Source organism: Suillus discolor, assembly GCF_016758755.1.
Source record: "Suillus discolor strain FC423 chromosome Unknown F5147scaffold_73, whole genome shotgun sequence".
Classification (NCBI taxonomy): domain Eukaryota; kingdom Fungi; phylum Basidiomycota; class Agaricomycetes; order Boletales; family Suillaceae; genus Suillus; species Suillus discolor.
This window is the reverse complement of record NW_024541320.1, coordinates 144,626-163,705: the sequence shown is the minus strand read 5'-3', so window position 1 is coordinate 163,705 and position 19,080 is coordinate 144,626. Positions and strand designations below refer to the sequence as shown.

The 19,080-nt window shown below is 48.0% G+C and overlaps 8 protein-coding genes across 8 annotated transcripts; 5 read left to right on the top strand and 3 right to left on the bottom strand.

Annotated features, from left to right (window-relative positions):
• The first annotated feature begins 1,532 nt into the window (after nt 1-1,532).
• F5147DRAFT_717943 (uncharacterized protein) lies at nt 1,533-3,013 on the top strand. The gene is made up of 6 exons (XM_041438681.1): nt 1,533-1,774; nt 1,827-1,866; nt 1,923-1,952; nt 2,017-2,231; nt 2,281-2,477; nt 2,528-3,013. Exons 1-6 carry the CDS (start codon nt 1,720-1,722, stop codon nt 2,792-2,794), a joined length of 804 nt encoding a protein of 267 aa, XP_041287968.1. The 5' UTR covers nt 1,533-1,719; the 3' UTR covers nt 2,795-3,013.
• A 911-nt stretch (nt 3,014-3,924) lies between these two features.
• Nucleotides 3,925-5,276, top strand: F5147DRAFT_717938 (SET domain-containing protein). Its single transcript, XM_041438680.1, has 2 exons — nt 3,925-4,885; nt 4,942-5,276. Exons 1-2 carry the CDS (start codon nt 4,012-4,014, stop codon nt 5,142-5,144), a joined length of 1,077 nt encoding a protein of 358 aa, XP_041287967.1. The 5' UTR covers nt 3,925-4,011; the 3' UTR covers nt 5,145-5,276.
• A 559-nt stretch (nt 5,277-5,835) lies between these two features.
• F5147DRAFT_818993 (uncharacterized protein) lies at nt 5,836-7,924 on the top strand (the record flags this gene model as incomplete). Its single annotated transcript, XM_041443628.1, has 5 exons — nt 5,836-5,964; nt 6,011-6,062; nt 6,110-6,667; nt 7,514-7,611; nt 7,670-7,924. 5 exons carry the CDS (start codon nt 5,836-5,838, stop codon nt 7,922-7,924), a joined length of 1,092 nt encoding a protein of 363 aa, XP_041287966.1.
• Nucleotides 7,925-8,188: 264 nt separating this feature from the next.
• On the top strand, nt 8,189-10,543 carry F5147DRAFT_717932 (uncharacterized protein). The gene is made up of 3 exons (XM_041438679.1): nt 8,189-9,062; nt 9,116-9,966; nt 10,020-10,543. The coding sequence occupies exons 1-3, from the start codon at nt 8,210-8,212 to the stop codon at nt 10,191-10,193; spliced, it is 1,878 nt and encodes a 625-aa protein (XP_041287965.1). The 5' UTR covers nt 8,189-8,209; the 3' UTR covers nt 10,194-10,543.
• A 61-nt stretch (nt 10,544-10,604) lies between these two features.
• Nucleotides 10,605-12,284, bottom strand: F5147DRAFT_717928 (Clavaminate synthase-like protein). Its single transcript, XM_041438678.1, has 9 exons — nt 12,199-12,284; nt 11,980-12,140; nt 11,821-11,946; nt 11,713-11,755; nt 11,552-11,663; nt 11,393-11,494; nt 11,238-11,299; nt 11,086-11,189; nt 10,605-11,033 (listed from the first exon to the last, which is right to left on the bottom strand). The coding sequence occupies exons 1-9, from the start codon at nt 12,260-12,262 to the stop codon at nt 10,689-10,691; spliced, it is 1,119 nt and encodes a 372-aa protein (XP_041287964.1). The 5' UTR covers nt 12,263-12,284; the 3' UTR covers nt 10,605-10,688.
• A 1,518-nt stretch (nt 12,285-13,802) lies between these two features.
• On the bottom strand, nt 13,803-15,829 carry F5147DRAFT_398131 (uncharacterized protein). Its single transcript, XM_041429598.1, has 9 exons — nt 15,502-15,829; nt 15,377-15,442; nt 15,183-15,323; nt 15,020-15,128; nt 14,957-14,967; nt 14,759-14,902; nt 14,645-14,704; nt 14,009-14,593; nt 13,803-13,960 (listed from the first exon to the last, which is right to left on the bottom strand). The coding sequence occupies exons 1-9, from the start codon at nt 15,574-15,576 to the stop codon at nt 13,913-13,915; spliced, it is 1,239 nt and encodes a 412-aa protein (XP_041287963.1). The 5' UTR covers nt 15,577-15,829; the 3' UTR covers nt 13,803-13,912.
• A 515-nt stretch (nt 15,830-16,344) lies between these two features.
• F5147DRAFT_747703 (nucleoside phosphorylase domain-containing protein) lies at nt 16,345-17,565 on the bottom strand (the record flags this gene model as incomplete). Its single annotated transcript, XM_041439975.1, has 6 exons — nt 16,345-16,482; nt 16,546-16,946; nt 16,994-17,041; nt 17,093-17,177; nt 17,236-17,312; nt 17,370-17,565. The coding sequence occupies 6 exons, from the start codon at nt 17,563-17,565 to the stop codon at nt 16,345-16,347; spliced, it is 945 nt and encodes a 314-aa protein (XP_041287962.1).
• Nucleotides 17,566-17,781: 216 nt separating this feature from the next.
• On the top strand, nt 17,782-18,998 carry F5147DRAFT_398295 (uncharacterized protein). The gene is made up of 4 exons (XM_041429599.1): nt 17,782-18,245; nt 18,299-18,361; nt 18,418-18,543; nt 18,603-18,998. The coding sequence occupies exons 1-4, from the start codon at nt 17,871-17,873 to the stop codon at nt 18,711-18,713; spliced, it is 675 nt and encodes a 224-aa protein (XP_041287961.1). The 5' UTR covers nt 17,782-17,870; the 3' UTR covers nt 18,714-18,998.
• The last annotated feature ends 82 nt before the right edge of the window (nt 18,999-19,080 follow it).

Here is a 19,080-nt window from a genome sequence, read left to right as displayed (position 1 = left end):
TGATTAATTCCTTGGACTTGGCACTGGTGGCTGTCCACGAACGAACGAACTCTTTTTCCCTTCATCACTGTATTCCTGGATCTCTCTCCGCATCTCAACTCATCGCACATCTATCATCATATATGCCCTTGTATCCTTGACTATTTACCCTCTCCTCCTCTTTCCTTTCCTTATACATCTCTATGGCCGCTGAGATACAAAGTAATTTACGATCGGAAGTTAATGTGTTTGAGACTTTGTATCTACTATGTATCAGAATGATCAATATACCCTCGTATACTTATACTTTCAATCGTGCGCGTTTCATTTTAGTTTCCTTTGGTCATAGAATCACAGCTACGTGTTCATCTGGAGTGACACGATCATCAATTATTTTATATTACAGCTCATCTGGCTTAAGTGATGCGGTTATGGGCGCTTCACTGCCGTCTGACATCGGAACCAGTCTTCCCCTCGCTACGGAACGTACCGGGCCGCCTTCATCGCGTCCACTTGAATATATCAGTTGCCCCAACCAGCGGATTCTGTCGTACATGGATGCCATCAAACTCCAAAAGGTCAGACACTCACCGATCCTCGCCATACTATGGACTTGTTTGACTCCGGAAGGGTGGTGTGAAGACTCGAGTAGCCCTCTCGAAGACTCGTTGCAATGCTACCCGGGCCACCAAGTACAGGCCCGACTCAAGTGACATATCGAGTTGCGGTTTCCCTGGTACTACGTAACTACTTCTCCGAGACTTCAACCAAACTTCGCGCAAAAGCATGGGGCCGTAGAACTATATTTATCCTAATTATCCGTTAAATTCATCAAATTTCCGCTGATTTATGTAAACATGGGTTCTGGCCAGATCTCTGAAACACTCTAAAACACCATGCATGCATCCACTGCCGTGCTCCCCCCAGGCGCACCCAAATCTTCTTAATTACAAACACCATCTGCATCCCAGGTGTTTCGTCGCCTGGTACCCGAGAGCACGACGCGGACACCTTGCCGCATCAGAAAACCGATCAGTCCTTTATTAGGGTGGGTCATATTTATTGCGTCTGATAGGCTTTTGGCGTCATTTGATTGGATCATGACAACTTGCTTCTTCGCAGATTCGTTGGATTATACACATAATTCAGTTTCACTACCTAGGTCTATCGGCACACATATTTTCAACTATCGTTCAGCCGTTTTACCTCTTTTCTCGACGTGGTTCCCCCTCTAGATCTTTCATCCTCGAATTGTCTTATTGTTATCAATGGGCGTACCAACTACCGTCCCCGACTCTACAAGAAGTTGCATGGTCTCGTTGGACCAAATGCAATTTAAATTACCCAATGTAATTTAGGCGCCATAATGTAGGGCTCCAGGAACTCAAACATGTAGGAACTACTGTTTAACCACATCACGGAATGACCCGGAACGCGTCACTGCAATTCTAAAATTTTAGAATCGAGCAGCCCTTTTTTCACGTGTGGCCGCGTATATATGGGGTCGTTCGCCAATCTGATTGCTTCCTCAGGCGTATTATGTCGCCCTCAGCCCCTACCCTTTATCAGACGGAAGGTGAGTCTGGCTGCTTGACTTGCTGCATCGGTGTACTTGATACCTTTTTTTTAGTCGCAGACATTAGTCTCACAACCGTTGCTATCCTTATTACAGTCTTTCGTTTATGTGTTCGTACGCGGCAGAAGCGTCTGGGGATCGACGATGCATGGGCAGCCATCGCCATGATATTCGACTTTGCATTATTACTCGCTGATTGCTTGTATCTGCAAGACTACAGTGAGCGTCTCCGCAGTGTGCGTGTTGCATACATTTTACTGAAGAGACGCAGAAAAATACCCCCAAAGCTCAAGGATAGCGTTATACTACATGTGCGTTTTCTTCTTTTCTTATACTTGAGAGACATTACCAATACCACATCCATCAGAGTTTCCCAATCCTTTTACGGAGTTGTATGGTAAGACACTAGCACTGAGGTTCTAGTGGCTTGGCAACGTGACGGGACTGACATGTACGCATAGGTCATCGAAGTTATCCATGTTGTTTACTATTGTGCGGCTCACAATCCCGGGAAGATTTAGAAGATTTCTCCTGTGCACTGTCGCTTTCTTCGGCATTATATGGGCACTACTTTTTTCACAACTGTGGTGGATTTGTGAAACTGAGCCTGACTGGAAAAAACAACCACTTCCGCAGTGCGATCTCGGCGGACGTATTGCAATAACGCAGATGATCAGTGGGGATTCATTGTTCATAAAATATACTGGTCATCTGATGTATCTCAGCCGACGTTCTAGCGGATGTTATTCTCATCGTTGCTCCATTTTCCCTCATTTACAAAGTCAGATTGTCAAGGTCGCAAAAAGTCCGGATACTAGCTGTCTTCTCTACGTCAGCAGTCACCACAATCGTCAGTCTCACCCATGCATATTACATCCTCTCTGGTGGAGGGCTCAGGGAGGTTATGGCTGGTATAGTCGAGGTTCGGTGCCATCAGTGTTTAGATCTCGAGCGCTGCTGACCACAATTTAGTGTTCCATGTCTCTCATCGTCGTGAACTTGAGCGTCGTCGTCGCATTCATCTTCCGTTTAAGCTCAGACGATGATTCACCATCCACTCCGACACCCATGGTAACTTTTGGCGGACAACGTAGGACACGCGTGGCTGTAGCTGTTGAAAGTACCACGATCGTACTACAGGATCTCTCTGAGTCTCGTCACCATACTATGAAGAGAAGTGACGACGACGACGTAACTTTACACAACAGGGAGCGAAAGCAGGAGAAAGAATGGTGCTAGAGCACAAAGAAGTTAATTCGTCCTCGACTCCCACCTTTGTGGGGAAGGGCCTATCTAAATCGTGTTGTATCGATCAATCACGGTCGTTTTTGCAGTCGGTGTTAAACCGAACAATCACACTCCTTTTCTTTCTAATACGAAAATCTCGACGCGGCCGCATTGGTGATATACGCCATCTGTTTTTATAATGTGTGCCAATTAATTGATTCGATACAGAGATTGAAAGTTGCGTGTAGTGAGTCCGCTGTCTTGACGGGTATCAGTGCCATTTTTGCGTTCATCATCGTCCTCCCGCCCTAGCTGTATCAACTGCCGCCCTAAACATTCCACGTCTGTAGGTTGATCAGTGAGAACGAGGCCAGTAGATGCAATATTAATTGTAAGCTACAACTTCGGATTTTCAGCATCGAAAAGCCTACCGGTGATTCTCACCTAATGGCCTCTAGCGACCGTCTAACACTAGTCGTCGCAAAGCTACATCCTGCGTGTCAGGGTGGTGGCACTCGGGTCTACATTATTTCGCAAAGTAGCTGCATCATCACCAACGCAAACGACGCGGTTGGGGATGTATTGGTCCTGAAATATGCACACTGGAGGAAGCCCGAAGTTATGTACTGTGTGTGTTCGAACTTGAGATCGTAACGGTATAAACCTAATAATCTCTGTAATTTAGACGACAGTTGTAAATGAACAAATTTTGTAAACGGATCGAAAGGCTCTCTGCGGAAAAATCAATTCTACAAGTGGGCCTGACCATGTGTCAGTTGACATCCGATGAGTCTGTCTCGTGCAAACAGGAACGGTGGTGTGCTGCTTTGAGACTCACGTACTCTGACTCGGAGTACTTCTCATCAATATCCACATGATTGACCCCTTGATTTCTTCTAGCAGCCTAGCACAGTCTCTCTCACTGTGTGTGGATCGGTGTATGTCTTGCCGATCAGCCACGGTGAACAATACACGTGCAGCATATTACCCTGAATCCTCTCCCTCTTCCGAAGGTACACGGAGTCCCTGTCGCGGGTCAGTCGGCCCTCGGGTCATTTATTGTCACAACGAAAATGTGACGCATGCGCGTGACAGCTGAACATTTCAAATTTTCAGAATTGCATAACTTAAAAAATAGTAGCGAACAAGTTTCTAGACTTCATCTACTTCATCTGGCCGGCTATCTTCGGTGTACCTTCCTTCGCGCCTAGAAGCTAGAAGGATCTTAAATGACTCAGTCACTGATCGGCCTGCGCACCACACCACACGGGGGACGTTCTCTCTTTCCTATCCAGCCCATTGCCGAGGGGACCAGCATCTTTACATGTGAAGCTCCTTTTGCACATGTGATTTATAAAGATTATCGCAGGGAGGTCTGTGCTCAGTGTTTCGCTTATGCAGCAAGTACTTTTCGAAGTATTGGTGATCCACGGACTTGGAGTATCAGAAGTTGTAGGGTAACTGCAGAGACTGTTTGGTTCTGTACAGATGAATGCAAGGTCACATGGGAAAGTGGGGTGATAGGTCCCTTGATAGCAGATATCAATGCTCTTCTTGGCAAAGCAAAGATAGCCACTCGGAGGAATTCACCCAAGGACGGCCATGATCCGATATTGCCAAATGGACCTCCTGTGCAAATCACGCAAGATTACATCGACAAAGCCTGGGCGGATGTCGAGGAATTGGTTTCCTCTCGTGCTCGTCTTTCTTCGTACTGCTCAACGATGAATTTAGAAGATATGGAACTCGAAATATCGCGCTCAGTTGCGTCGGCCATCGTCCAGCGATATGTATCTGATCACTCTCTTGCCAGTCTCGCAACTTCTTCGATAATATCTACCTTAGATCCATGGACAGAAGTTCTTGATCTCCAGAGCAGCGAGCTCTCGAACGTTATCCTACGACCTTATATTCTCGCGGCGCATCTACGTGTATACGCTTTTTTGTGTCATTCACTTCCAAAGCATCTCAGATTGTACGTTCCTACGGCTCGACATATCCTTGCGCGCGACACCGGGAATGCCTTCGGGATTTGGGACGGAGATCACAGAGATGAAATGCTCGGATGGGGCCTTTGGGTAGGCGCGAGTTATTTTAATCACAGTAAGAACCCACTTCTTCGTAAGCCTTCCTCTTACCCAACGCGTCGGCTCATGAAGGTTGCTGCCCGAATGTCAAAAAGACACGCGTCGGACGCACCATACACTTCACCACCTCTCGCTCAGTCGAAATCGGCGAGGAGCTCTGCATTAGCTATATCGATACCAGTCAAACCATTACGCAGCGCAGACAGGATCTTGAAAATAGCTGGTTTTTCAAATGCGGGTGCCAGCGTTGCCAATCAGAAGAACCTGAGGCCTGATGGGGCATCTCCGCATTGATGCGCATTTTTACACAGCCGTGGCCAAGTCTTAGATGTTGGTGATTGTGACCGTACATACTTGTAACACTGTGGAGAGTCCATGACGTTGAGCAAATTCAACGATCAGTACACTGTATGACTGTGACTAGCTAAGAGTTCATGCAACTAATAGCGGCACGCTCGTCATAAAATCGAAGATGTGAGATTTAATTTGAATTGCAGTGCGCCTGTATCTATATATATGAAGGACGCTGTTTCGTGGGCTCTCTTGCGCACGTTGAGCGTGGGGTTGGTCAAGGGTTGGTTGATATGATCCGTTCAACTTGATCATAAAACCATCTGTAAACCAACTGTAGACGATATACAGTTGCGTACCTCCCCTAGGATGCTTTTGGACTTCCCGTTTTGGTAACACTTCCAAAACAATTCCAACTCTTCGAATAAGTTTTTGTCGGATATAGATTTCACGATACACGCATGTTGTTTACAATCATGTAACTCTTGGACAACACAACCTTCCTTCCTGCTCTCCTACTCTGTTCTTCACCGTTAGCCACTCAGTCAGGTCCAGTTCGTGTGTGCTAAAACTCTAAGCAGCATCTATGCCCTCCTCATTTATACTTCTCGACCCTCCGGCCGTTCGTGAAATTTTGAAACCGCGCCCGTGGGCGCCGTTGAAGCTTGAAGTGCCATGAGGGGCGAGTCCCACCCCCACCCTTCAAACCCCGGACTTACTCGACACGGTATCATACCTGCAGCCAATCCCAGAGTCACTCCAAATACTCCAGTTCCCGAGCCGCCCCCTCGTTCTTCGAAAAGAGTTCAGAGGGATATCAAGAAACTGGGACTCAAACTCATGGAAGAAGGACGGCTATTCTCGGGTCACGGTCCTTGTAGACGAGGCAAACGTCCTCTTCGGTGCGTGTTTCACTCAAGCCATGCATATGTTTATTGAGATTGTACAGATCCGGACTTTCAAGAATCTACTCGCATGCTTCTTGGTGACATTGCTGCAGCCCGTGGTTCACCTGTCTCAGTAATCCATTCCTCGGCTCTATCCTCGACTCTGGATTCGGAAACAACTACTACAACAATCTCCTACCCGTTCAACTCCGTTCTCACCAGCGCAACAATTCCCGCATTCCTTGCTACCTATCTTTCAAACTACCATGCATCCCTCACCTGCCTTGCATCCCCGCGGCTGCATCACCTCCCTCCGACCCTTCGCACTGAGCACACCTCATGGACAGGCGGGAACAAAAATGCAGACATCGAGCGCCGCATCCGTCGCGTATGGGCCGAAGATGTCCTCGTGCACTCCAATACCGCAACCGGTTCCGGTCCCGTCAAACTCTCCAAGCTCCTCGTCTTCTGCAACAGACGCAGCAAAGTCGAGCAACTAGCTACATTCCTCGACGGCCACGGGATCAAATGCGTTGCGCTCACCGGTGGTGCAGAAACGCGCAAACAAGGGTCGAATCATCATCTCGACGGGTTCTTGGGGCCTGTCCCGACTGGTCCGGGTGTGTGATCCGGCTCAGACGCCTCATGTGCTTGTCACGACCTCGCTTCTTTCCCGTGGGCTGTATTTTTCGCCGATGATCAAGCATGTGTTTATTGTTGACGAGCCGAGGAATGTGATTGGTTTTTTGCATCGTGGTGGTCGTGCTGGACGTGCGGGCCAGGTGGGGAAGGTGGTGGTGTTTGGGAGGGCGAAAAGGAGTGGTGGTGGGCGGATGGAGGATGTTAAAGGGAAAGTCAGGGCTTGCTGAATAGATGGTGATGGTGGGTCGTTTAGGATTGGGATGTTATATCAACTGATCGTATGTGTATTATTCATAGGCGTCTGATAAACCCTACTCATGAATTTTGCATATTGTGCCTCTGCTCGTGGCAACCGTCGCACATAGCGTAGAGCCAATACTCGGCCTTGGCGTTGCTAAATTAGCCTTCAGTTACAGTGAAATTCCTGATAATATTCCTGATAAAACTATGCTTAATCGACAACACAACTTCCCTTTACATAAATCTCACCCTCTCTCCCACTCTGTTCTTAACCATTAGCCACTCTTACAGGTCCAGTTCGTGTGTGCAAGCTTTAAGCAGCATTCATGCTCTCATCATTCCCTTACACTCCTACGGCCCTCCGGACGTCCGCGAAACCGCGCCCATGGGTGCCATTGAAGCATAAGGGGCGCATCAAAGTAACACCCTACCCTTCAGGCCCTGGACTGATAACCTACTTGACACAATATCATACCTGCCGCCAATCCCAGAGTCACTCCAATTACTTCAGTTCCCGAGCCACGTCCTCGCTTTTCGAAAAGAACCGAGATGAGTATCAAGAAACTGGGACTCAAACTCACAAGAGGCCCGGCAAGGGGAGGACGACTATTCCAGGGTCACAGACGACAGGCTGCTGTGGAATTGTGTCAACCGATATGTGAAGAAGGATGGGGAGGCCAAAGTCAGAATGGAGGGGAGAACCTTCTTTCTTGATCTAACAATACATTATGCATGTCTAGATTTGGGAGACCACCCTCATAGATGAGACGTGGTCATGGGAGTCCGTGCAACATGGGGACTCTGCTCTACTAAACAGACAGCATCTCAATGGTAGTTTGTACGAGAACGCCTCTCAAACCCGCTTGCTTGAACATCAGTGGATTGGACCTGTGACAGTGCAAGAGATATTGCAAGCTCTCTCATCAATGACATCAATGATGGAGCAAGTCTCCAAGGAGCGTGTTTGCCGCAGACCAGCAAATCCAATCAGCTGAGTTCGGAAAATAAGAGTCATTCGGATTAATTACTAGGTACCGTTGGTTGTACAGTCGGACATCTTGTATGGGTCATGCACGACCCTGCTAGCTAGGGAGTCGTGACCTGGGCAGCATCATGGTCTAAAGCTAATCGTTTTATATAAGCGCTTAGCGCTAGTTGTAAACTTGTAATAATAGAATGGGCCCTTTTTGGACTTGCGTAGCTATAGGCCCAGAGCACTAGTACCGGCAGGCTGAGCTGATCAAGCTCTACTCTACTCCTCCCTGACGACTACTGAATTCATGACGCTTACGGAAAACGACAGTTCTTCCTCATGTATCAAAGGAAAAGGAAAGGCCAAGCATCCTGAACCTTCAGAGCGAACACCCCTACTACTACATCACAGTGATGTTGCTCCGAGTCCCAGTCAACCACGCGTTGTACACGATGAAGACGTCGACTTCGAAAGTAGCTCGAACGCTCGGCGAAGGCTTTTGTCCAAGCTTACATTTGTTTTCCTGGTATCTCTGTCTTCCTGCATCTTAATATTTTTGCTGCTTGCTCTGTTGGCATACTCTTATGCCGCCAGGTTATCGGACGTGTCCCCAGAAGACATCTTAGAGAATGCGCTGGTGATACAAGGGCCGTATCGGGTGAGCGTACTCGATGTTACAGCAGACGGCGGGGCATGGATACAAGTACGAGCAAGAGCTGGGATTAATGCGGGGTCAATCATGGGAGTCGATACGGATGGTGACGAGGGAACATTCTACGACATGTGGAAGTCGTTTGGTCGATGGGGCGTCAAGATTCTGGATAGAGTCACAGTGGATGTGAACACCACTCAAATCTTTTCTCAGCAACAAGCACTTTTAGCCACCCTCGATTCCCCACCATTTGAACTTCCTCTCACCGCCAATCCCCCATATGACGATTCGTGGTTATCCCCGTTGTCTTTAACTCTTTTCGTCGTCCCCACGCAGAACGCGTCCGATATAAACCAGTTCGTGCACGACTCTTGGCATTCGGGCGCTGCGTCTGTACATGCCTCTATTCCTAGCGTGGTCATCTCTGGGGGTTCGACGGACAAAGGTGGTTGGAGGCAAATCCTAAAGCTCCAGAGATCAAGTATACAAACTCAGTTATCCATGAAACGTAAGTCTTTATTATCTGTTAACTTGTTTAGAGTGCTACAGCAATACTGGCAGTTCCGCCAATCCCTGGCTTGCCTACCCCGGGCAAGGACGTACCCCTACCATCCATTTCGCAGCTGATCACGTTGCAGTCCTTCGGCGTGGAGTCTGAAGCTAAAGACGTAACTGTACATGCCCTTGCAACTGTCGTCAATCCCGTGCCACCTATAATAAACCTAACTGCACCCTCACTTCCGTTCATAATTTCGCTCCCCAGCGAAAATCATTCATTAGTACCGATGGTATCGGTCCACACCGACCCGTTCATGCTAACCCACCCCAACATCACGCTGACTATATCTGGAAGCGTTTTACCCCTCCCCCCTCAACATTCTGCACCCATCTCTGCTTTCATTAGTAGATTCCTCTCCCTCGAACCCAACCCTGTATCTGTCGCATGTCCACTATTCCCATCTTTTGCGCTGGACATGGAATTTCCGGCCCCCAGTTCCAAACCACAAATACTGCGCAATGTGACAATTCATGATATGAAGATCAAACCCAACTCTGCTAGCACCGGTTTTCTTGCGAGTGGTTCGGTGTTCGCTCACATAGTGCTTCCTAAAGGAATGGACCTTACACTAGATGTTACCCGCGTATTTCCTGATGTTCTGGTCTTCGACGGAGAAGCACACGAATTGCCTACACTTCTCATACCCCAACAGAAAGACGAAGAAGAATTACCGGATCCACTTCCAGAACGCGCATTTGGTCATATACGACCTGAAGATTGGTTGGAAGCGACAAGCGTTCAAGTCGACACCGAAGGAGAAGGGTCCATATTCGCAGTCACCGCAGATATGGTCGATGTCCCGTTAGAGGTGCTTCCTGGTAGGCAGAAACAATTCAGTAATTTCATTAGCAAGGTATGTGTAGTACTCTTTTTTGCGCAAACTTGTTCATGCAGGATTGGTTGCAGGTTGTATTTGGTACCCATGGTGCATTGGCTGGCTTGCAGGGAACTACTGATGTTGGGGTGCACATCCTCGGATTACCGTTCCGTGATCACGAGGACACAGCCACAGGAATGGACCTTTTGGGTCTGCCCTTCCGAGGGAGCGTACGCATTGGAATGAAGGATTTACTGGTATGACGCTCGCTTTATCTTTTCTCTGAAGGCCTATATGTAATTTATTTGCCTGTATCATCATCCATCCAATCCATCCACGACCGCTAAGCCTATTTCAATATTCATTGTTGACATAGCTTTTAGTTCACTACTACGTTACACTGAATTTAGTTTTTATAGCCTAGTGATACCGCTGGGCACATATTGAACTCTAGGGATGGTACCACCTATATATTTGTGCTTGAAGGTACACAGAACAATCTAGTGATTGATATTGTTCATACGTTCTGCTATATAAGATTGCAGTGCTCTAGGACTTCCACCGCCTGTACCATAATGTGTTGTCGGTAGACGTATACTATTGGCATGTACCCACTTTTTCGTAGTGGTTTGGATGGGATTCTTGCGTTGATGGTCTCCTGCACTAGACCTGTCTTGGATTAATCTGTACATCAATATTTTGGGGTGACGTTCATCACCCAGGATGAGACAGAAATTATCATCATACAGGCTGTAGCTTTAGTTGTAATGCTTAATTTTCACCCCGTGGATGACCTCTTCTTCTACGCCATCCTCTTTTCCATTCTTCAGTTTCGACAGGCCATAAGCCATCGTCCTCGCTTTCCTCCAATCTTCCATCGTCGGTGCCTCACTATCTTCGCAACGTCTCTGAATTCCCACTCTCTGCAACACCGGGCTTTCAACCATCGGCACCAATTTAATATCGTCGTTAGGTATGGCAAAGTAGAATATCCCGAGACGAGTGTAGTTCCGCTGGTCCACCGCGGGCTGGACAACGCGATGAATCGTGCCTTTGTAGTACCCGCCAGTAAGGGAATCCATTGCATCGCCTACGTTAACCACCTATAGACTGCTCGTCATGTCATGGATTGGGACATAGGACTTGATTACCCACAAGCGCATTTTCCATGTGACGGATCCAACGCCATTTGCCTTCACGAGTCTGGATTTGCAGTGCGGCGACAGGCTGACTCCATAAAATCGTAATGCTTCCGAAATCTTGTGACAATACTGTGAGTACAGTATCTTCGCGATCAAATTACTGACCCGTGTGGCCCTTCAGCCAAACGTTCTTTGTTTTGGCTTCTTCTTCCTCTGTTCGTGGGTAGCTACGCCACATAAGCCTGCGAAGCGTAGACATATAAGGAAGTACTTGCTACTTGATGAACCTAACTGATCGACAAGTCAGTAACGACACAAACTGATTGAAATGTATGTGTGTACCAGCTGTCTCGCCGACGGCGTCAAAGACATGTTTGTTCAACAGTGTATCTTCTGGCAGCTCAAGGCTGCGGGCAATAAGCCTGAGAAAAAAATAATTATCAGCGAGTCTTCCTGAGCACCCCAGTATATATGTTTACCTCAGGATAGGATTCAACACGTTGAAATAGTTGTGTTTGCTAAAATCCTGTATCTCCGGGAGGAGAGGGACGAGGGCTTCTGGATGCTTTCGCTTGGTCACATCGCGATTGACTAGAATAATGTGAGGCGAGTCTATAAAAAATAAACGCGCGCTGCTCACTGCAGTATTGTTCAAGCTGATCGCGTACTCGACCATCGCCATCCTATTGTCAATTAATTTGAGAAAATAAAATATTCCTCTGTTGTGCAATGCACAACTACTACGTACCGTATATTGCACTGGTGTATATCCTTGGAGCATTCCATTTTGCTTTCTTGTCGAAGCATAAAGTTGCTTCTCGCCGTCAGTGACAGCCGAGAAGGGCACGTCTGCAATGTCAAACATGCGAGCTGTCTGAGACGAGATGTGATTAACAATCTACGTGACATGAGAAAATTGCCTTGCTCGAGTTTGTGAATATCCATGATTCACGACATAGAAGAACCCGAAGTTCAGGAGAGCCTCCCTTAATTCAATTGCCAGCGCGGCGAAACCCTCTTGGGAGCTGGCTTTCGAAATGTCGATGGTCGCAAGGTCGGCATACTCCACTGTCGATGCATACATCCAAGTCAGTGTTCTGCATTAAGCACAAGACCTTGCACAGACAATTTTCCTTCGTAGGAGGTGCGGCAACGTAGTGCGGCACGTAGGGCAAGGTAATGCTGGACATTGCAATCAAGAACGCTAAGAGGTGACAGATCTAAAAAGATTAACCATGGGACTTGTCCTTATATAATTAAGCCTTGGAGCCTTGTTCAAGTTAGCCTGGTTTATAAAAAGATGGTGCGATGATTGCATGGTCACGCACTAGGCTACTAACAAAAAAAGTAGTCGCCGCACGGTGACAATAGACAGGGATACCCAAAAGTTGGCTCCATTGTCAGTGCATCAGTGACATACCACTTGAAATATTCCAAGGACCCTTGACAGGTAGGCGTTCTGAAAACCTGCCTTAAAATATGATTTGGACCTCTACATAGGACGGGAGTGCTAGGGCCAAGGGCCAAGACGCAGGACGCCCAAGGTCATGAAGAACTTGAAATTCGTGAGATGTGGAAGCCGTGAACTGTGGAACCCTTCTTCCGAGTCGGAAGACAACCTAATACTATTTGGGATCCGGTCTTCAACATGATTATCGATGTAAGGCCATCAGAAACCCGATCTGAGTCCCTTAGGGTGCGATACATTGATTGTGCGGCCTTCGCATCGTGACGAAAATCAAGGACATGCAGCAATGCTCTGCATAATAAATATTTAGATTTCTCACCAGGGTTCTCCTTCTGTATCCTTCTGCCGACTCGGAGTTGGTGAGTAACGATGCTACGTATAGCGTCCACATCTTGACTCAGCCTATATGTAATATTATCGTTCAGGTAGATAGAAGAGCTAGATCATGCCCAGTCACGCGTAGCCACGTCGAATCTCGATCAACTAATCGTACGTATCACTTGATGGATATGATACCATAGAAACTTTTTCCTAGGAGGAAATCGGAATCAAAAAAAATTGCGCGCGGGCCAGCGCGATGGGACGTACCAACAGAGACCAACGGCAGCAGAGTGTTACAAATTACACCCACAACCATAACCTCCTTTGATCGGGTCTGCGAGGCAGCGGCAATAAGTAGGCTGAGTCTAGAACAGGATGTAGCAAAGTAGCACTGCCGAGCGCTGAGCGCTGATGCATCATGCATCATGACTGTGTGCGTGAACAAGGCGCAACCTTGGCCCTGGCCCATCTATTACATAATGCGGTCTTGCAAATTGGGCCACGACGATCCAGCACGTCTCTGCACGGAGACATTTCGGTTCGGAAACGGCCGAAAAGGTGAGTGGGTCTGGATGTGCTAAAAGTTGGGGGTCTGAAGCTTCCTACCTTCCCACTAGTCCTCCCCCAACCGTAAACTACCCTGCCAACCGGTCATCGAACGCGGTTGCAGTTGTGTGACAGAACCTGTACTCCCATTAGGTATATAGGCTCAGTAGTATATCCTAAACAGAACGAAAAAGTCGGCGCGGTTGGGGTAGCACAGTAGCCCCCTGACGAGAACTTTCGCAGGCCCGAACCTACCGGCATCCCCGCCATCCTAGCGTTCCTCATGCCCTAGCTAACAGACTCTTGTCCTAGGAGACGGGTGCTAAGAACGCGGTCTGCCTCGCGACGCTCTGCTGGACCGTCTGGCTTGGGCTTCGCTTATTCAAGACAGTCGCTATCGTTATCGTTATCGCTCGCGCGTCGGACGTTCCGTAGAAAAGTAGAATATTTGTTCCCTGAACATGTATTACCTCTATTTACATAAGAAATATACATCGCCATGCGCTCAAGGTTTAGCAGTGGCCCCTTCAGCAAGCTTCTTCTGGAGCTTAGCCTGAACGAGAAATTAGCTCCAGTACATGTATTCATAACCACCACTTACATTCACCGCATCCATGTACTTGTCAGTGACGACCCAATGTTCTCTCTTCATGTTCTTACCGTGGATAGCAAGAGCAAGATCCTTGGTCATGATTCCATCCTTGTCAATCGTTTCCACACATGCAGCCTCAAGGTCCAAGCAAAACTTCCTGAGCTCTTCATTGTCGTCCAGCTTGGCACGGTGGAGAAGTCCACGGGTCCATGCAAATATCGACGCCACTGGATTGGTTGACGTCTCGTTGCCCTTCTGGAACTCGCGGTAGTGTCGGGTGACGGTACCGTGGGCAGCCTCGCTCTCAACAACCTGACCATCAGGGGTGATCAGCTCTGAGGTCATCATGCCCAAGGAACCGAAGCCCTGAGCGAGGATGTCACTCTGTACGTCACCATCGTAGTTCTTGCATGCCCATACGAAACCACCGGAGGACTTAATCGCTTGTGCAACCATATCGTCGATAAGGCGGTGCTCGTAGTATATACCGACCTTCTCAAAAGCGTCCTTGTATTGCGATTCATAGATCTCTTGGAAGATGTCCTTGAAGCGGCCATCATACTTCTTCAAGATAGTATTTTTTGTTGACATGAACTAAACACAATGTTAACATGGTGTGTGCGGGTCGGGTAAATTCGGACACACCAAGGGCATCTTCTTGAGGAGAGCCATCTTAAATGATGAATGTGCAAACCCAATTATTGACTAAGAACGGGTATAGTCAGTGGTCGCATCAGGACAAAGAACTGCTAGATTTACCTCATCAGTGTTGTACATGCTCATAGCGACACCCTTTCCCTTGAAGTCATACACGTCCATGACAGTCTTGGCACCCCCATCGGCAGGGGTGTATACAAGCTGGAGCTTCCCTGGTCCCGGTGCGACGAAGTCCGTGGAACGGTACTAAACCACATAAACACGTACACCATTTTACTTTTACGTTCGAAAATCTCATACCTGGTCACCGACTACATCATTGTCAGGCTTGGCAATCACGAGATAACAAACGGAACAACGAACATGCATGACGGCCAATCACGATTGGCTTCACCCATCCTGGAATTGGCTTGGGGATACGATCCAATATAATGGGCTCACGGAACACAGTTCCGCCAAGGATGTTACGGATCTATGCCGTCTGTTGAGAAGTTGGCGATGATTGCTCGTCAGATACAACACTCACCGTGCCGTTCGGGCTCCTCCACATCTCCTTGAGCTTGAACTCCTCCACACGAGCCTCGTCAGGCGTGATTGTTGCACACTTGATGCCGACCTTGTGCTCGAGAATGGCATTGGCGGCTTCCACGGTTACTTTGTCGTTGGTCTTTCACCACATGAATATGCAAATTAAAGTGAATTAATGGAATGGGAGCGTACCTGGTCACGGTACTCGAGGCCAAGGTCGTAGTACTTGATGTCCAGTTGTAAATAAGGAAGGATTAGCTTGAAGTAGCAATCACATTTGAGTTAAAGTGTAACAGAAGATTTCAAACAATACGCACCTCCTCCCGGATCTTTTTCCAAATAATCCTCGTCATCTCATCTCCGTCAAGCTCCACAACGGGTTTCGCTACCATAATCTTCTTCCCATATTCTGTTAGAACCGGATCAGCGCATGGTTTTGATAGAAGAGCGTTGCAGAAACAGCACGTCTACTGCAAAGGCATAGCTCGAGGCTCGAGCTACCCTATACCAGATGCATGCAAATTACTCACGTAAGCTCATCGAATTCGCAAAGCCTCGTGCCAGCGGTCTGCTCTGCGGACCCAGCGAGCGTCTAACGGCAGTAAAGAGCGTAGCTCCTTGCACTGGCATGGTTGGTTAGCAAAACGAAGAAAAACACTGGTATGTGGCAGAATCAAGACAGATGCTACTATTGATCGCCTTTTGTAAGCGTGGGCTTAGAAGGTACAAATGAAGCACACGGCGTGCGCGTGGGAGGTCGTGAGCACGCTAACAACGAGCCAGCGGCTGCTGGGGAAACCTTACCTTGACTTAGAGTAGAAGTTCAAGCAAATGCCCTTGCTTGAGCTGGCCCGGCTGGGTATGGCATATGGAATGACGGCGCCCCGTCACGGCAGATTTAGGAGCATGTGCCAGCGCATGCTCCGAGTGCTGCCAGACAATAATCAGCTGCTCTTGGACGACGCAGTAGAGGAATTCGCGGTATGGTATACTTAGGGACGGCCGAAGACCGTGTTAGGTACTTATATACTGAACCTGCTGTAGGACTTAATCGCTTGCAACAGAAGTGGTGCGATATATTAGAAAATCTTCCCAAGCACATCATATCATAAATCCATTCAAAATCAAATGTGCGTCTTGATTACACTATCCGACTCCATTCACGAGTTTTTCGGGATAAGCTCCACGATACGCTCGACGAGACTCCTCATCGCCTCTGCCTTTTGTCTCCCAGTCTCCAGGACTTCTACGTGCGATGCAGTCACCACAGGAGGAAGCTTGATGCGCTGACCAGAAAGCTACAGAGATCACCATCAACGGAGCGATTAGTCTCGCAGTGTTTATTCTACATGGTTACGTACCTCAGCTTCAACCTCTGCCTTGATACTCCTGTAGGTATCAGGTATGACCACCATGTTAGTAGCGAGGCTCAGCACCATGACCTCGAGCTTCTCTTCTCGCGCAGCCACTACTTCGGGTATGGTGCTCATACCAACTACGTGCGCACCTGCATTGCGTAGGAAACGGCCCTCAGCGGGGGTTTCATATGCGGGACCTGCCACCCAGGCATACGTCCCTTCAGCTAATGCAGAGGAGTCAAAATTAAGATAATGGGAGGCAAGGAAGGCAAGGCGTCGTAGACGAGGGGAGTATGCGTCACCCAGAGGAATAAATCGGGCATATTCCGGGGATATGAGGGGTCCGAACGATGGGTTCATCCCAGTTAGGCTTGGGAGGGCGAAGTGATCACGGATCACGACGACTGCAACATTGTTCAGCCTCGGGCTTGATATGGATGAAAGATCATACTTGTTCCAACGGGTATCTCTGGTGTCAATGACCCAGCAGCGTTTGTTACTGTATTGGATCAGACATATAAGTTGTCCTGTGAGTCAAAAGTATGCTTACTGATGACATCTTTGACACCCAATCTCTTCATGATTCTGATACCATATGTCACGACTATTGGCTTGTGGCCCTCATACGGATGGAACTGTTATCGTTTCTGTTTCAGTAAACTCGCTGGCGAAGTGGTGTTCCACTTCACTCACTCGCCCGAGCATGGCGACAACAGGTACATTATCCTTGCCCATTAGTCCGAATGCGAGCACACTTTTTTGGCCAACAACTTAGTAGATGGTCCTGCTGAGATCAGTGATACTTGATCATCCTTATCGGCACATACCTGTGCTCTCTCCGAAACCCTGGAGTTGTGAGTACGGAAGTTGTACCACATCCTTCAAGCTCGAGACAAGGGTGCTGAGACCAGATCCACACACGATTCCGATGCGTGGCTTCAACAAACGAGGATCGGTAACCAAACGCGAGATGGTTTCGAGAGTTTGCGCGAATGGAAGTACTGGGGTGGCTGATGAAGACATGTTAGGGTCAGAAATAACAGAGGTCGGAAACTGTTTTATAGAACGTGACTCGTATCATGATTTGATCTCCTGCCATGATAAGCGTCCGAAGCTTCATGCAGCCATTATTGCTATTACATTGAGATAAAGACGAACGAACTCATCGGACTAGCCAAGCTTGCGATCATTGGCTGCGACCGAACAGGATAATTATTACAGTGATGGCATGTCAACAAGCCTGGGATGCCAAGCATGTGGAGTCCAAAGAAGCATGATGGGCTTGGTTCCAATTGGTCTGCTACGCACTTCATGTTCTACGCCCAACCATGAACAAGCTCAGAAAGCCCAAGCCACCCGCCACGATATACAGCCCACCGTCAAGTGCCCAAACAGCTCGATCTGACATTAATAATAATAACCAACATTTGGTCTCTGAATCTGTTCAAAGCAAACCTCCAGTATCGAGAACGATGCAGATCGCGAGTGCCTCACTTGCTGTGGAAAGAATCTCTACCGCTAAGAACACGCTGGAATATCCTAAGACGACATGGTACTCTGCACCTGCTGCTGCCAAGCCTCGCACATCCGTCGAGCAGTACTGGGCTGCGCGTGCACTGGTGGCCGAAACGGTGCTGACAACACGTGTTCAGTATCAGAAGGAAATGACAGACGTGAGGCTAGGGAAGGAAGAGAAGCAGACGGTGAGTATTTCTATTGTCTGAAAAGATGTTCTCGGTGATTAACCGCGACATAGAACCAACTTGCGGCTCTCATGCGGGCGAGCGAAGAACGGCAGAGCAGGCTCGAAAAGTTCGTCGTGCGTTACATTAACTTGCTTGTGTTCTCATTCGCAAGCTCACTTTATTCATTCAGGTAGCCCTTTTAGCATGTTTTATACTTCTCTTCCTTGCGTTAATTTATATACTGCTGCGTGATTCCCCGAAATCTAAGGGTGCCTCGCACTTTACGATACCGATACTCTCCCCGTTTACTTCAGTGGTGAGCTTCGTTAATTGCCGTTGCGAAGTTTGCATCATTTCAAACGGAACTATTACCAGGTCGAACATGAAACAGGCATCATCAGTGCGAGATCCGTGTCATTCTTCATTCTCGTCGTAGGCATCTTATCATACGCCATCTTCCGACATTGGTTGTCAAAAAAAAGATAGCCCCCATGGTACAAGATTTAGGTTGTAATTTAATGCGTGGCTGATGTAGCCATGAGAACGATGATAACTTCGCTTCCCAGCACAAAGTAGGCCTAGGCTATTGGGAGCCTCGGGCTATTTTTTGCAAAGGGCACGTGTATCCGATACTGGCGGTTTGCATGCCCATTCCTCGTGCGCATTGAGTCCAAATCGACTTCAAGACTCTGAGCACGCATACGAATTCAAGTCGACTTTAACAGAGCACGTTGAATAACTAGTACTATAGTTAGTAGTACTTACTTAATGGAGGATGACTGAAAATTTAAATGATGAACCGAGCCACTTGGTTTGGATCGTGGAGTTATGGAACGTGGGAAACAGGGTGTCG

Excerpts from the sequence above, each read along its gene's own strand:
- F5147DRAFT_398131 (XM_041429598.1), bottom strand. The coding sequence starts at position 15,576 with ATGGTAGCGAAACCCGTTGTGGAGCTTGACGGAGATGAGATGACGAGG. Across the intron at positions 15,324-15,376 it reads GCCTCGAGTACCGTGACCAG|ACCAACGACAAAGTAACCGT; the intron begins GTACGCTCCCAT and ends ATGTGGTGAAAG. Across the intron at positions 14,705-14,758 it reads GCATGTACAACACTGATGAG|TCAATAATTGGGTTTGCACA; the intron begins GTAAATCTAGCA and ends ACCCGTTCTTAG.
- F5147DRAFT_717938 (XM_041438680.1), top strand. The coding sequence starts at position 4,012 with ATGACTCAGTCACTGATCGGCCTGCGCACCACACCACACGGGGGACGT. Across the intron at positions 4,886-4,941 it reads CGCGAGTTATTTTAATCACA|GTTGCTGCCCGAATGTCAAA; the intron begins GTAAGAACCCAC and ends CGGCTCATGAAG.
- F5147DRAFT_717943 (XM_041438681.1), top strand. The coding sequence starts at position 1,720 with ATGATATTCGACTTTGCATTATTACTCGCTGATTGCTTGTATCTGCAA. Across the intron at positions 1,775-1,826 it reads CTTGTATCTGCAAGACTACA|AAAAATACCCCCAAAGCTCA; the intron begins GTGAGCGTCTCC and ends GAAGAGACGCAG. Across the intron at positions 2,232-2,280 it reads TGCAATAACGCAGATGATCA|CCGACGTTCTAGCGGATGTT; the intron begins GTGGGGATTCAT and ends GATGTATCTCAG.
- F5147DRAFT_398295 (XM_041429599.1), top strand. The coding sequence starts at position 17,871 with ATGAACAAGCTCAGAAAGCCCAAGCCACCCGCCACGATATACAGCCCA. Across the intron at positions 18,362-18,417 it reads GCAGGCTCGAAAAGTTCGTC|GTAGCCCTTTTAGCATGTTT; the intron begins GTGCGTTACATT and ends TTATTCATTCAG. Across the intron at positions 18,544-18,602 it reads TCTCCCCGTTTACTTCAGTG|GTCGAACATGAAACAGGCAT; the intron begins GTGAGCTTCGTT and ends AACTATTACCAG.
- F5147DRAFT_717928 (XM_041438678.1), bottom strand. The coding sequence starts at position 12,262 with ATGTCCAGCATTACCTTGCCCTACGTGCCGCACTACGTTGCCGCACCT. Across the intron at positions 11,495-11,551 it reads GTGTTGAATCCTATCCTGAG|GCTTATTGCCCGCAGCCTTG; the intron begins GTAAACATATAT and ends TTTTTTTCTCAG. Across the intron at positions 11,300-11,392 it reads ACACACATACATTTCAATCA|CTACCCACGAACAGAGGAAG; the intron begins GTTTGTGTCGTT and ends TATGTGGCGTAG.
- F5147DRAFT_717932 (XM_041438679.1), top strand. The coding sequence starts at position 8,210 with ATGACGCTTACGGAAAACGACAGTTCTTCCTCATGTATCAAAGGAAAA. Across the intron at positions 9,063-9,115 it reads AACTCAGTTATCCATGAAAC|TTCCGCCAATCCCTGGCTTG; the intron begins GTAAGTCTTTAT and ends CAATACTGGCAG. Across the intron at positions 9,967-10,019 it reads TCAGTAATTTCATTAGCAAG|GTTGTATTTGGTACCCATGG; the intron begins GTATGTGTAGTA and ends GATTGGTTGCAG.